The sequence below is a fragment of the Melanostigma gelatinosum genome (assembly GCF_949748355.1).
Source record: "Melanostigma gelatinosum genome assembly, chromosome: 10".
Lineage (NCBI taxonomy): Eukaryota > Metazoa > Chordata > Actinopteri > Perciformes > Zoarcidae > Melanostigma > Melanostigma gelatinosum.
This window is the reverse complement of record NC_136643.1, coordinates 27,330,267-27,342,300: the sequence shown is the minus strand read 5'-3', so window position 1 is coordinate 27,342,300 and position 12,034 is coordinate 27,330,267. Positions and strand designations below refer to the sequence as shown.

The 12,034-nt window shown below is 42.0% G+C and overlaps 1 protein-coding gene and 1 long non-coding RNA gene across 2 annotated transcripts in view; both read left to right on the top strand.

Moving 5' to 3' along the window:
* Positions 1-12,034, top strand: part of ttn.1 (titin, tandem duplicate 1) — a 176,111-nt gene that overhangs the window by 58,629 nt on the left and 105,448 nt on the right. Inside the window, 6 exon segments of the mRNA XM_079277074.1 lie at positions 840-911; positions 7,396-7,431; positions 7,630-9,618; positions 10,099-10,149; positions 10,939-11,337; positions 11,517-11,795. Coding sequence (XP_079133200.1) covers positions 840-911; positions 7,396-7,431; positions 7,630-9,618; positions 10,099-10,149; positions 10,939-11,337; positions 11,517-11,795 — 2,826 coding nt within the window.
* Positions 1,184-1,953, top strand: LOC306783438. Its single transcript, XR_013772296.1, has 3 exons — positions 1,184-1,225; positions 1,335-1,403; positions 1,860-1,953. It is a non-coding gene; the product is annotated as an uncharacterized lncRNA (long non-coding RNA).

Sequence of the window (12,034 nt, the reverse complement as noted above, 5' to 3'; positions counted from 1 at the left end):
ACCGTGTGATAGTTTTCAACTCGTTTCATATTCATTCAGACGTCGTTCTTCAACGTGTGAAGATTGAACTTCGTCAGCAGAAGAGGATTTAAATCATCACATTAAATTCACCAGGTTTAGTGTGAACTCTGGTTTTAATGTCAAAGGTCAATAAATCACATTATTCTCAGAGATGAAGTGAAACACTTTGAGATGAAAGGATTCAGATGAAGGAAGTCTCAATTAGTCAAGATTTAATTCTAAGATTAAAGAAATTATTTTTTAAATTCAAGGCAGAATTGTGAGATTAAAATGAAAATAATTAAATTCAAATCTGAAATTAATCTGAATCCAGACTTTTATTTCAGAGATTTCAGTTCTGAGTCAAAGTTAAAAATCTGAATCAGATTTTTAACTTAAAAATGAAATGTTGAAAAGAGAGTCTGATTTCTAACTTTGATGTTTTACATTTTCAGATTTTATTCTCATAATTCCTTGAGTTTAAATCAAAAAGTCTTCTTTTAAATAAATGTTTGAGATTAAAGCCGGTTTTGTGAGTTCTTATCTCAAACCTTTGATCCCAGAAGTGAAATAAATGAAAGTTCACTTTATTCAGAAGAAGATTGTTAGAAGCTCTCTGATTGGTCTCTACGGATGTAGAAGAAGAGTCTCTCTCGTCTCAGGTATCAACCCTCTTCTTCTTCTTCTACCTCATAATCCTCCATCCTCAGGTGTTTGTTCTTCACTCATCTCGTCTCCTTGTTTCCTCGTGAATGTCGTTGGTTTGCTGTGAACCTCCTTCCTTTAATCAGAGGCGACTCTCGGGTCTCTCACGTCTAAGTTGACTTTTCTTCCTTTAGCAGAAGAGAGAGAAGCTGTTGGAGAAACAGTAGAGAGGACTCAGGTCCAGATGAGAGAAGAAGTCCCTGCAGGTACAAACCCTACCGAGCCGCTGATCTCACATCTGTTAGCCGCCATGTTTGTTTCTCTTTTAATGCTTCTATAAGCTTCTCTTTGCTGATTTGCTGTAGATCTTCTGTTAGTCTCGTCTGTCTTCTTCTTCATGTCTTCTTCATGTCTTCTTCCTCTTGTTCTTACGCTAGTATTAACCCTCAGCAGAGCTTTGTGTTCACTAGAAAGTAGAGCTTGGCCTTCACACTTTTAACGTGAACTTTCTTCATCTTCCAAGTTCCTGAGGTTTATATGAGACCAGAGGAGAAACCTGTAGCTCCACCTCCAGTCACAGGTATCTTTTCACCACTTCCTGTTTGTCCTTCATGTACTTCCTGTTTTGTTCTTGCAGTCCTCTTAAAGAGCTAAAGTGATGACAGATTCTTGGTGATAATATTTTAAAGAGCCTGAAGTAAAGAAGCTGCTTCGTGAGGAGATGATCGGCGCTCAGAGAGAAGAAGAAGCTCCAGAAGGTAACGTTCATATCAAAGTATTTTATTACTCCTTGATGGTTTCCTTTGTTCTTGATCTCACAGAGTCTCTATCGGCTCACATTCTTCACTCTTCATCAGACAATTTTCACGACAGTTGCAGAGTTTTATTTTTTATTCTTTGGGTAAATCCGATGATTACTTTTATATCTTTTATAGATGTTGATTTATAACAGCAGTATTTATGCATACTTTATATATAGAGAGAGAAATCTCTCTATCATAAATCATAAAATCCTTTTTCTTTGATATCTTGTTCTTTAGCTTCGTGTTCCTCTTCCTGTCTGTTTGACTTCATGTTGTCTAAACTCACTCAGAGCTTCTTTCTGTCTGTCACGTCTGTTTCTGTCTTGCTGAGTCATCTTCTCCTTCTTTCACCTCTTTGACTCTTGAAGCCTCTTGTTGACTCACAGTAATATTTCTCTGTTAACCTTGAAGAACCTTCAGTTTACGTCGAACCCGAACAAGATCAAGTGATGGTTCCCAGAAAGGTGGCACCTGAACCTCGTCCACCAAAGACTGAAATGGTTCCTCTTGAGCCTAAAGTGGCTCCTCAGAAACAGAAGGTTCCTGAGATGAAAGAGCCGAAAACGAAGCCTGAAACTGAACCTGCAAAGAGAAAAGCGGGCACCCCCAAAGAGACAGGTAGGGTGGTTCAACTGGAAGACTTTGTGTTCTACACTGTGTGTTTGTCTTTGTGGTTCACGTTGCAGTGGTTTCTAACAGGTTTGTGTAAGTCTTGATTGTTCTTGATGTTCTTCTACTAACCTCTTCACACCTTGTCTTAGTATCTGACTGTAGAGTAGAGTATCAATAACGAGGCCCTCACCTTGTTCTGACAATAATCTTATGATACTACACTTCTTAATGTTGCCAGCTGGAGTCAAACCATCAGAGAACTGAAGTGTCTCATCTTTGATTCGTGATGTCATGTGATGCAAACCAGTCTGGTCAGAGTGGGTTGTACTGTTGAAGCCTCAGTGGTTTTACAGCAGGTTACTGAACATGTTCAATGTTCTTTAAAGCAACAGAACCACCAAAACCAGAAGAACCTGTAGTTCAGCCAGCAGCAACCAAGGTTCCTCCCTCAGCACCGGAACGTCCTCCAGCTAAAGGTATTGATCGGTGACTTCAAGTCTTCAGTTGTCCTCTCGTGATCTTTCATCAACTGTAGGTTAAACAATCCATAATGTTCTCTTCAGTGCGAGATGAACCCAGACCAGAGGAGCCTGTAGTTCGTCCATCAGCACCACAAGCTACTCCACCCAAGTCTGAAGCTGTTCCACCTAAAGGTACTAAAACGATGCTCTTATCAGGTTTCTTTATTCTTATGTTTTCTGTCTGTTTATCTTCTAGGAATATCTTTACACATGCTAAGCACTCGTTAGAGTGCGACACCTTTGGGTTTGACTTTTCAAATTATGTTTAACGAGATAATCATGTTATACATAAATGTTCTTCAAAGTTGTCTCAGAACCGAAGATGTCTGAACCTGAAAGAAAACCTCATATGCTGGCTGGTAAACCTGAACCAGAAGCACCGAGGTCTGAACCAAAACCAGAAGAACCCAAGAAGGTTCTGGAAGAAACAAAGAGGGTCGCTGAGGTGCCAAAGAAGGTTTCAGAAACACTGAAGAGGGTACCAGAAGAACCCAAGAAGAAAGTACGAGAAGAAACACAGCGGGTTCCTGAAGCACCAAAGAGGGTTCCAGAAGAGCCAAATAAGGTTTCAGAAGAACCAAAGAAGGTTTTAGTCGAGCCAAAGAAGGTTTCAGAAGAACCAAAGGTTTTAGTAGAACTAAAGAAGGTTTCAGAAGAACCAAAGAAGGTTGTAGTAGAGCCAAAGAAGGTTTCAGAAGAACCAAAGAAGGTTTTAGTTGAACCAAAGAAGGTTTTAGTAGAGCCAAAGAAGGTTTCAGAAGAACCAAAGAAGGTTTCAGAAACGCCAAAGAGGGTAACAGAAACAAAAAAGCCTCCACAACCAGGTAGATACGTCTGAAAATCTTGTTGAACTAATCCTTCCACTTCTTGATCTTTTAACTCACAATCTAAATATTTAATTCTGAGCTATTGAGCTAAATCCTCAGAGGTTTTGTCCTGATGTCTGAGCTGTTGTGTGTGTTGTCTGTTCACTACATCACAACAATCACCAAATAGTAGAACAGAGGGAAATACCACAGGAAACAACAGCACTAGCTAAAACACACACAGCTGAAGGCAGAAACACCCATCAAACGTATGCTTCATCTTTCTCAGGTGCTTTTAGAAAACACAAATGTCAAACACTGACTGACACTTATTTGTCTCTGAAACCAGATGAGATTATTCCTTCTGGAAAAGTATTAGTCCAGTCTAAAGAAGCACCACAGCCGAGAGGTAGTGATTCATAATACATACAGATTAGTTAAAAATGAGGCTCACACTGAAATCTGGGATTTTGTGTCTTGATGGTTTTTGTCTTGTGTTTCCTCTTGGCCACCGCTCCATGGTGCAAATCTTCAATCTTCTTAAACTTATTCCAGTTCCCCCGAAGACTGATCTTAAGCAAACAACCGTAGTGCTTGAAGACAGCAGGATGTCGTCTCTAAAGACGGGTGTTGGAGAGAAGATTCCTCAGCCAGAAGGAGTTGGACACCAGCAACAGGAAGTCAGGAGATATGAAAGGGGAGCAGAGGTCAGGGTGTCAATTGTTAAAGAAGAAATGATAAGACAACAAATGGTTTCTGCAAAGGAAGAGGAGGAGGTTTCTACATGGTTCTGTGAAGTTCAGCAGGTTGAAGACACCGAGCCACCGGAGGACATTGAGCCAGAATACACTGAACATGAGGCTGAACTGGAGAAAATTCAACCTCATGATGAAGAAGACTTTCCAGAAGACAAAGCAGTGGACCGGAGAGAAGTATTGTCTTTGAGGTCCGTCTCTCCACCTCTGAAGGAAGCCAACCTTCTTCCATCAAACAGAGATGTCACACCTCCACCGGAAATGACTCGTCGCACGAAGAAAGTACTTCCTCCTCCAGATTCTGGGTTCACATCCCAAAAAGAGTTACTGGCTATCAAGAAAACCTCTCAAGAAAATAAACATGTGGAAGCTGAAATTCCTTCAACTTACACCGAGCAGAGAGACATTACTGAATCAATTGTGTTGGTACTTCATGATGAAGAAGAAACCGTCTCTCCAACAGAGGATCTTGTTCAACATAAAATCTCTTCTACATCTAAAGAAATCACTGCACAAGAGAAGTCTAGAGTGCATGAAGATGTCTCTCTTTTTAAGCAAGCTCACTCTGTTGAAGAGGAAGATGTTCGATCTGTAAGATTGATAGCTCGTACACCAGAAGATTTACCAGAAACTCCTCCCAAAAACACTCTTTCTTATCCTATAAAAGAACTTCCTCCCAAAAAAGAAGTAATAATCCCTAAAATGATGGAGTCTACAATCATGAAATCTTCCAAAGCAGCAGGAGAAATGTATGTTAAAGGCATCGTACCTCTGGAGAAACCAACTCCTGTGTTGGAAGAAGTATCATCCTCCTCCGAAGAAGAACTTGTCCCAGAAACAAGATCGATACCAGCACGAATTCCTTCAGCTGAGAAAATGGTCTGTTCTGAGGAAGACATTTCACCGCCAAAAGAACCGGTTCTGCCTCCTAAGAAAGCCTCTCCTGCCCTTCACAAAGCTGTTGTTGCTCCTGAAGAAGACTTCCTCCCTAAAGAAGTGACTCCACCCAAGAAACCCATCACTAAAGGCAAAGTTGCTCCAACTAAAAGATCTCAAGTACCACCACAGAAGAAAGCTCCAACCCCTGAAGAAGAAACTCTTCCTTCCAAGAAGCTGGCTTCTCCGGCACAAAAGGTGATCACCCCTGAGGTGAATTCACCTGAAGAAGGAAGAACCTCTCCAGTTAAACCTCCATCAATAAGAGAAGATGACAAGAAAGCAAAGAAGGGAACACAGGAGAGTCAACAACAAACTCTTCAGAAAGGTATTCTTTCTTAATAGAGCCGATTAGGCTCCTGATCGTCATGAGATCAACCCCTCTTTTAAAGATTTCAATGTCACTTTAACATCTTCCATCTTCAATGACAAAAACAAAACTTTTAACACTAATCTTCACAATAATCTGTCTTCGTCTATTGTCTTTGAAACATGTTCTTTATGTTAACACTCCACCAGGTATAAACCCTTTTTGGTCTATTAACATCTTTCATTCTTGAGTTTTTGTTTTTCCTTCATCAGCTGAAGTTCTTTCACATCTTCTTGTTCTTGTTTGTGCTGTTAATTCATGTCTAAATCATCTTTTGTCTCTACTAAGTCTTGGTTGACCATGTAGTTGTCTTGGTCGTCATCTTGGATCTTGTATTTTAAAGAGTCTCCTCCAGAGGAGAAGAAACCAGCTGCACCAGCACCAAAGCTTTCACCTCCTGCTGCTGCAGCCACAGCAGCTCCTCCTGCAGGTATTCAGTTCACTTTGTTCTTTCCTCTTCTTCATTGGCTCATCAAGAGTCAGCCATGTTGTTTTTCTGTTTGTCCATTGTTTGTGTTCTTATTGTCTCACTTGTCTTCGGGTTGCCATATTTGTAACTTTCCGTGTCACTCGTTATATCTTGTTTTCTTGGTCGTGACTTTGGCATCTTGTATTCCCAAAGTTTCTCCCCCTGAGGAGAATAAACCCTTTGCACCAAAACCAAAGCCTTCACCTCTTCCTCCTGCTCCTGCAGAGAAAGTAGCTCCTCCTGCAGGTAGTTTCTTCACTTGGTCTTTACTGTATGTTGTTGTAAAGTAAATGTCTGTTTGTTTTCTCTTCTGGCTTTTATCTAGTTGCTCTTGCACTTGCTGTCTACTGTGTCCTCAGTCTGTCTCTCTTCATTGACCATGTTGTTGTCTTGGTCGTGATCTTGGCATCTTGTATTTAAAGTGTCTCGTCCAGAGGAGAAGAAACCAGCTGCACCAGCATCAAAACCTTCACCTCCTGCTGCTCCTGCAGGTACTTCTTTCACTTTGTTCTGTGTAACTTAAACACACTGTCCTGTTTGTGTTGTGTGTTTGAAGATAGAAACCCTCCATGTTGTCTGGTTCTCTTAACATCTTTAATCTATTTGAATGTCTTCTCTTGGTCGTGAACTTTGGTGACCTTCTTGTACTAAGTGTCTCCTCCAGAAGAAAAGAAACTAACAACAAAACCAACACCAAAACCTCCAGCAGAAGAAGTTGTACCTCCTGCAGGTACTTCATTCTGTTTGTCATATCTGTTGTTTAACTTCCTGTTTGTCAGGCCTCAAAGAAATCTGTTGGTCCGAACTCTTGAAATTGTCTCTGTTTTCTTTAAGTATCTGTCAGTTGCTTGTTCGTCAGATCTTTGCCAGTCATTTAATCAAGTTGGCGTTCTTGTAGCTCATGTCGCTCCGGTGGTGAAGAAACCGTCTCCAATAGTCCAAAAGGCTGAACCCTCTCCTGTTTCAGAGGAAATGTCTCCGCCTGAAGGTAACATGTCTTCTGTAGCTTTCATTTATGTTGCTCTCTTCTGTTTGTCTCCCGCTTTGAAGGATTTCTTACAACCGCCTCTTCATACAAAGCAATCTGAGCTTTGATCTAAGAAATGCAATCAATATCCAGTTATGTCTGAGTCTGCTGGTCTGTTTGTATAAACTGAACTCTGTTTTACGTTCTCTAATCCAATCCAAGTATTTCATATTAACAGTGTCTGTTGAATGAGGCCAAATAACCATTGAAATGCTTTTTAAAACATCTCTTGGTGCATCTGGAGTTACTTTCACGCTACCATGTAACTTCCTGTTGAACACCTGATGACGTCATTGCATCCATAGCTTTCTTTAAGTGGAAATAATTCTGGAAACAAGAAACCAACGCATGCCAATCTTTCTTAACTCAAGTGTTTCTGTCAAAAATAAATCAACCTCTTCTTTGGTTTGCATTGTGTAAACTTATCTTGATCTTATTTAAATTCTTGCAGACAAGGAACCAGTTTCAGCTCCTGGACCAACTAAAGGTATACAAATAGGAGCTTCTTTATTTGATTGATCCACATTGCTATGTTAGAGATTCTCTCATAAACAACAAAGATATCTCTTTTTTTATATACATGTTTAATGTGTGTGAATCCTGTGTTGTAAAAGTGTCAGGTGTTGTGTTTCCTGTATATCTCTATGTGAATGTTATAAAAGTGTATCTACTGCCTCAAACACAGCACCACCTCTTACACAAATGGGTAAGATCCCAGTTCAAGAGACAAAAACCTACGAATCGCCGAAGAAGAAGACCCTGTTCACCAGAGTCCCCAAAGAGAAGGAACCAGAACCAGAGGTCATTAAGCTGAAAACGGTTCCAATGAAAGCTCCAGAAGCTGAGAAACAAGTCGAAACTCAAAAATCCGAAGTGACGAGGCTTCAAGACGAAGAACTAGCGGTTCATGAACTTCATGACAGAGAAGATCGAGAGATAATAACTTTGGGAAGAACTGAGCGAGTCTTCACTGCAGAGGAGCAGACGGCTCAGCTAGGCTATTTTGAAGAAGCTGAAAAGGTTGAAGTTGTACAGAAAATAGAGAAAAAAGCATGGACAAGAACCCCAAAACCACAGAAAGAGGAAGAACCTGAGGTTCCAAAGTTAGAAAAGAAGAAAATAACGAAACTGCCAAAGGCAGATGAGCAGAAAGACTCAACCAAACTAAAACCATTTGAAAAGTCAGGGAAACCAGAAGAACCACAGAAGATCAAACTAAAAAAGGTTCCAACGAAGCCCAAAGAGCCAGATAAGGAAGTCATCACTCAAAAAGTTGAAGTGACGAGGCATTACGACACAGAAATGTCCGTTCAGAAGCTTCGCCATAGAACGGATCGAGAGGTTTTAACACTTGGAAGAACAGAACGAGTCTTCACTGCAGCTGAAGAGGCTTCCGATCTGGGTCATATGGAGGAACCTGAAAATCTGGAGGCAGAAGTTGAGAAATCAAGATGGATAAGAACCCCTAAAATGCCAAAAAGCGAAAAACCTGAACCAGATTTAACAAAAAAGAAAATAAAGAAGTTGCCAATGAAAGATGAGGAGCAAGAAGTTGTGACACTGAAACCATTTGAAAAACCATTTGAAAAACCAGAGAAACCCGAAAGAGCTGAACCTGAGAAAGCTGAGAAAGAAGGTGAGGCAACAACAGATACTCAACGCACTCCATTCAAGAGAGCTGAGACACCACAGAGAGACCAAACAACCTCTGCTATAAAACACAGAAAAGATGTAGATGCTCCGGTGACGACTCCAGAGGTAACTCCTGACGCCAGCAAAGACCAGAAGGAGATCCAGCAGAGGGAAAAGACTGATTGGGTACCAAAAGATGAGGAACCTTCAGCTGCTGACAAGCTTCGCAGAAAACCTAAAGTTATTTCCACACCAGAGAAAGAAAAAGAGCAGGTCATGTTAAAGCATTTCACCAAAGTCTCTAAGCCTGAAGAAAAGCCAGAAGAAGAGAAAACAAAGCTACCCAGTCGAACTCCAAGAGATGAAACTCTTAAAGAACCTCTTAGGGAAGTTGAAAAGACTGCAATGCCTAAAAAAGAGTATGAGACACCTCAGGAGAAAGACAAGCCAGCTGTTCCACCCAAGAAGCCCAGTCCACCAGGAAAGAAACCAGCAGAGAAAGAGATCCCACTAAAACAAACCGATACCCGCAAGAAAGGTGTCGAACTCAAAAAGACTCCTTTGCCCAGAGTGTCTAAAGACAAGGTAGAAGAAGAAAAGCCCTTTAAACCTATCGAGCAGCTGAAGAGGGTCGAGCTGAAGAAGACTCCGTCGCCAAAAGTTGATAAACCTAAAGACTTTGAGCACGTCCCCACCAAGAAGACGCCAAGTGTTGAAAAAGTCAAACAGATTCCCGAAACAGTTTCACCAAAAGACTCTGTGACCCTTAAAAAGGTCCCGAAGAAGCCATCACCAGAGGAGGCTCCTCAACCAGAGCCGCCTGGGAGGGTTTGGATCCCCCTGGTGAAGGAGGTTTCTCCTGGAGCCGTGCAGTTGAAGAAGGTGCCCACCCAGCCAGAAGAGGAGGTGTTTGAAGACGAGGCTGAAGAAGAGGAAGAAGAGGAGGAGGCCTGGGGCTGGGAGCTGGTTCCCGCTGATGACTGGGAAGGTGAAGGGGTCGATGGGGCATTGGAGACTCCAGGAATGCCCGTCGGCAAACGAGGTGAGACGAGGGCCGGCAAAACTCCTCATCTGATGACTCTGGATCCCCCCTCATCATCCATCCATCTCAAGAGACTCATCTAATCTTCATCACATCCTTTGTTTAATCAGTTCATCTCAAGCTCATATGTCCATCTGTCCGTCTACTGAGATGATCTCATGTTGTCCATCGTGTGTCTGTCCTCAAATGTGTCCACATCAAGTGTTGAGTATTGTTCTTCACCCGTGTTCATCTTATTCACTACACTACAATACTTTTAGTCCTCTGCTTTGTCTTCCATCTTGTCTCATAATTCATCTGTTTATCAGAGATTTCTCTCCATCTTCATCCTCTTCATCTGTGTGATGTCCCCTCAATGTTCTCATGTGAACCTGTGTTTGATTTATCATGGTAGCATCCTTTAAATCTTCATCTTGGTTTCTGTCCAACAACAATCTCAAATAGAGACACTTAAAACTCATCTTATTGTTTCTTGCCCAGATGGAAAACCGACCGAGGAGCCACCAAAAGGCAGAGGACGAGGACTTGGGGGTATGAATTCAGTTAGAGCTCATGTGTACTAACGGTTTACTCTTTGTGCGACGTAACGTCTGAAGCTTCTTCACTCGCTCCCTTCATGAGTGTTATTGTCTTGTCCTGTTTAAACATAACCAGATGTTTTGTGTTTAGCTTTTAATCTTGGCTCGAAAGATTACAAGAAACTAAAGGGCTGGGTATCAAACCTCGAGCAGACTTCTAATCTTGTTGCTATTCAGGCAAAGTTCTTGTGGAGAACTAAGTAAACGTATCGTATGTGTCAATACCAAAACTCAAATTTTGATACCCAGATCTTTTCAACAGGGAGTTTTACATTCCAGCCAATAGGAGTGCTGCTTTTGTTTGACATCAGCACACCAGTATTCGTAATAGGTAGAAAATTTGGCCTTGATGTTGACACTTTATTCTAGGACCTCTGATAGATGTTGACTCAACTAAGACTCAAAGGAAAGAGATCTTTACTTCTTCTTCAGTCACACAGCTGAAGTGTAATCTATCTATGTTCGACATCTTTCTCTCTGTTGTGTGGTTTGTTGTCTGTGACGTTCTTCAAAGAATCCTGTTGGACGCTCATAAAGAGTGCCTCTGCATGACTCACAGTCTGTACAGAATTGTTTATTCTAACACTGTTGGCTTGAAACAGACGTTTCTTTAATGTACTTCGACTGAATGACTGAATTCACGGTAGGTCTTAAAGACATCCCATCGTCCAATGTCTGATTCTTCTTCCCTCTCCATCATATCTGAAACTAACTTGATGAGTTTTTCTATGTGGCGTTGCAGTGAGACAGACCCCGTCTCCTGGTGACGGTGGAAGGGGCCGCGGCCTGAAGCCCGGTGGAAAGGGCCCGTCGCCACCAGAGGAACCCTTCGCGGGATTCAAACTCAAAGCCGTACCCCTGAAGTTCATCAAGAAGATTCAGGACATCGTGCTGCAGGAAGCCGAGTCCATCGGCTCGTCTGCCGTGTTCGAGTGTGAGGTCTCGCCCTCCACCACCATCGCCTCGTGGATGAAAGACGGCAGCAACCTCCGCGAGGATCCCAAACACAAGTTCACCTCTGACGGCAAAGATCGCAAGCTGAACATTATTGATGTGCAGCTGGCCGACACCGGTGAATACACCTGTGTAGCCAAGAACGCCGGCAAGGAAATATCATGCACAGCCAAGCTCATTGTTGAAGGTAAACTATCCAACACAAACATTGTCACGACATTAAGAAAGAAAAGTATTTCCTGTTTAAATTAATTATTTTGTTGGCATCAAAACGTTCTTAAAGTCAGGTATGGAGGACACTGAATGATACCCAGCTTTTATTGTAGAGCCAACACTGTTCTTTAAATGACGTTCATCTTTGTACAGAGCTGCCTGTGAAATGGCTGAAAGAGCTGGAACCAGAGACTACCTGTATTAAGAGTCAGCCCATGTATCTGACCTGTGAGCTGAACAAAGAGAGAGATGTGACCTGGAAACGTAACGGCGCCCTCCTGAAGAAACAGGCCGGAAAAATTTCCATTAATATCATCGGCTTGCAGCACTCCGTGACCGTCCAGAATGCCACGGAGGAAGACGCCGGCGCCTACACATGTGAGGTGGACGGACAGGAAGACATCAAGACCACAACCAACGTCAAAGTGATTGGTAAGCTGTCAGCAGGAGGAAGGAGAGATGAGCCTTGAGGATGGATTTGTCTTAAACTGAACACCAGGTGTATGTCCCCTAAGCTTAGTCAATACAATGCCTGAATGAAGGTCATGAATCATACACTAGAAGCTGCACTAGCCAGAATGATTTCAATTTCCACCGGGTCCATCATTTTACCATTTATGGCAACACAATAAGTCCTAATCACTCTTAGAGCTGACAACCAAGTGAAGACA